This window comes from Puccinia triticina, chromosome 15A, assembly GCF_026914185.1.
Source record: "Puccinia triticina chromosome 15A, complete sequence".
In the NCBI taxonomy this organism is placed as follows: Eukaryota; Fungi; Basidiomycota; class Pucciniomycetes; order Pucciniales; family Pucciniaceae; genus Puccinia; species Puccinia triticina.
The window spans coordinates 523,004-524,978 of record NC_070572.1 but is presented as its reverse complement, the minus strand read 5'-3'; the positions used below and the strand labels follow the sequence as shown (position 1 = coordinate 524,978).

At 45.8% G+C, this 1,975-nt stretch overlaps 1 protein-coding gene across 1 annotated transcript; it reads left to right on the top strand.

Annotated features, from left to right (window-relative positions):
* Positions 1 to 593: 593 nt before the first annotated feature.
* Positions 594 to 1,073, top strand: PtA15_15A62 (uncharacterized protein; the record flags this gene model as incomplete). The annotated part of the gene is made up of 1 exon (XM_053163716.1): positions 594 to 1,073. The coding sequence occupies one exon, from the start codon at positions 594 to 596 to the stop codon at positions 1,071 to 1,073; it is 480 nt and encodes a 159-aa protein (XP_053027227.1).
* Positions 1,074 to 1,975: the final 902 nt, after the last annotated feature.

Sequence of the window (1,975 nt, the reverse complement as noted above, 5' to 3'; positions counted from 1 at the left end):
CCTCTAGCATAAGATTTTCATCATCACCTCTAGTTTTGGCTATAAATCCACATTATTAATCACAATCACACCCTTCTTATCCCAGTCCTTCATTCAAATCCTTCTATCCCTCATCAATTCCCTTCAAAATATCTTCTACTCCATCCCTCTCATCAAAGATCTCCATTTAAATTCTTCCCTCTCCCTCCATCATGGCCAGTTTCCCTCTTCACCCCATTCCTCAGAATCAACAAAATCATCCTGAAACCTCGAGGAAACCTTTTTCAGCCACTAATTCCTCAAATACTCCGCAACCAAAGAATTATAAATGTTTATATTGCTTCCAGAAAGGTCACACCATCTCCAGGTGCCATATAGTCACTTATGATAAGCGGAAAGGATTAATTAGACAAACTAGCAATACTGGCATATGGCTCTCAGATAATTCCTACATCCCTTTAGATTTATCTCGGCCTGTTAAAAGTGTAGTTGAATGTTTAGTTGCTGCTCAGACCCTCGAATCTTTCACCTGTTCCTCCTCTTTGGCTTCCCTCAATCAATCTCTTGCTTCGGGTGGAGTTCGCGAAGGAACGGATACACTGGAAAACCTCAGCATGACCCCGGCCCCGTTATTGGATCAGAGTACAGCTACGGATCAGGTGGACCTCACCAATGACCTCCCCTACGTTGGATCTCTCAAACTCAGGGTGAACGAACGACATTGCGAAGCGATGGTGTATTCGAATTCGATCTTCAATTTTATTACGGAAGGCAAGGCTCGGACGGTTGGTTTGGATGTGCGCCGTCGAGGATTTCGCATACCAGGAACGCGGCCGGGTGATTACATCGAGGTCAATGGGATAGCCGCTGCCACCGTATCACTTGGAAAGGTATCCAGCGTTACCTCCTTTTTGGTTACTGACAGGATTGGACCTTTGATCCTCGGCAAAACATTCCTGGACGACTTCCCTGCCAAGCTACAGCATAAAGGATCGTTCGGCCCGTCGCTGTCATTCTCAGATTCCAAAGGAGACAAGTACTTCGCTCCGATAAAACTTAGGGAGAATTCAACGCCGGTGTTAAGACACAACTGACTTAAGCTACTTTCGACTCCGGTGAACGACCCGGATTCCTTCAAACCTTGACTGCTTTCCTGTACTCTCTTCGACGCCGGTTTACGACCCGGATTGCTAGCAATGATTGGTTCGACCGCGTTCATGTACTCTCTTCGACGCCGGTGCACGATCCGGAAGCTTTTCCTTCACTTTACTGCTCATGGCTGTCCAAAGATCTCGTCTGCGCGGGTTTTTTTTCGACATAATTCTTTTACTGCTTTCGACGCCGGTGTACGACCCGGATTGCTACTGTCAACTGATGCTTCTTTCGACACCGGACTCGTTGTACATACCTCAAACTCTTTGGACTCTAGCTCAAGTTCCTGTCTTCATGGACCACCTGCCTTCATGCATAACCCGGAATGGATTAATCTTTCTTTTGGACTCTCAGACTTCTCCCAGTGTCTTTTCGACAATCAGATCTCTCCCAAAGAGGTTGTTTCTACTCAAATTTCGCTTTCCACCATATCAGATGCGACGCCGGTGTTCGACCCGGATATGTAAAGAAACTATTGGACCATCTTTCCTCTAGCTTCTGCTCTATCTTTTGATACCGGACTCGGCGTTACCTTCTCTCAGATTGGTGTTCTGCAATAGTTTTTCTTTTTTTTGCTTTTGTACAGCTTGGATCGTTTGTGTAGGATATCTTCCAAGCTCGTGGCAATGGTTTTACCCTCAACATTTCAAGAATATTATCGGATCATTAGATGCGCTAGGATCTCAGCTCTCGAATGAATCAGGCCTGAAGTTATTCCATCGACGCCGGTACACGATCCGGAAACCTTTTCATCTATTCTCATTGCTCAATATTTACTCAATCAGTTTCCATTTGCGCGGGCTTTCGACCTCATCCTTATTGTTCTCGACGCCGGTGTTCGACC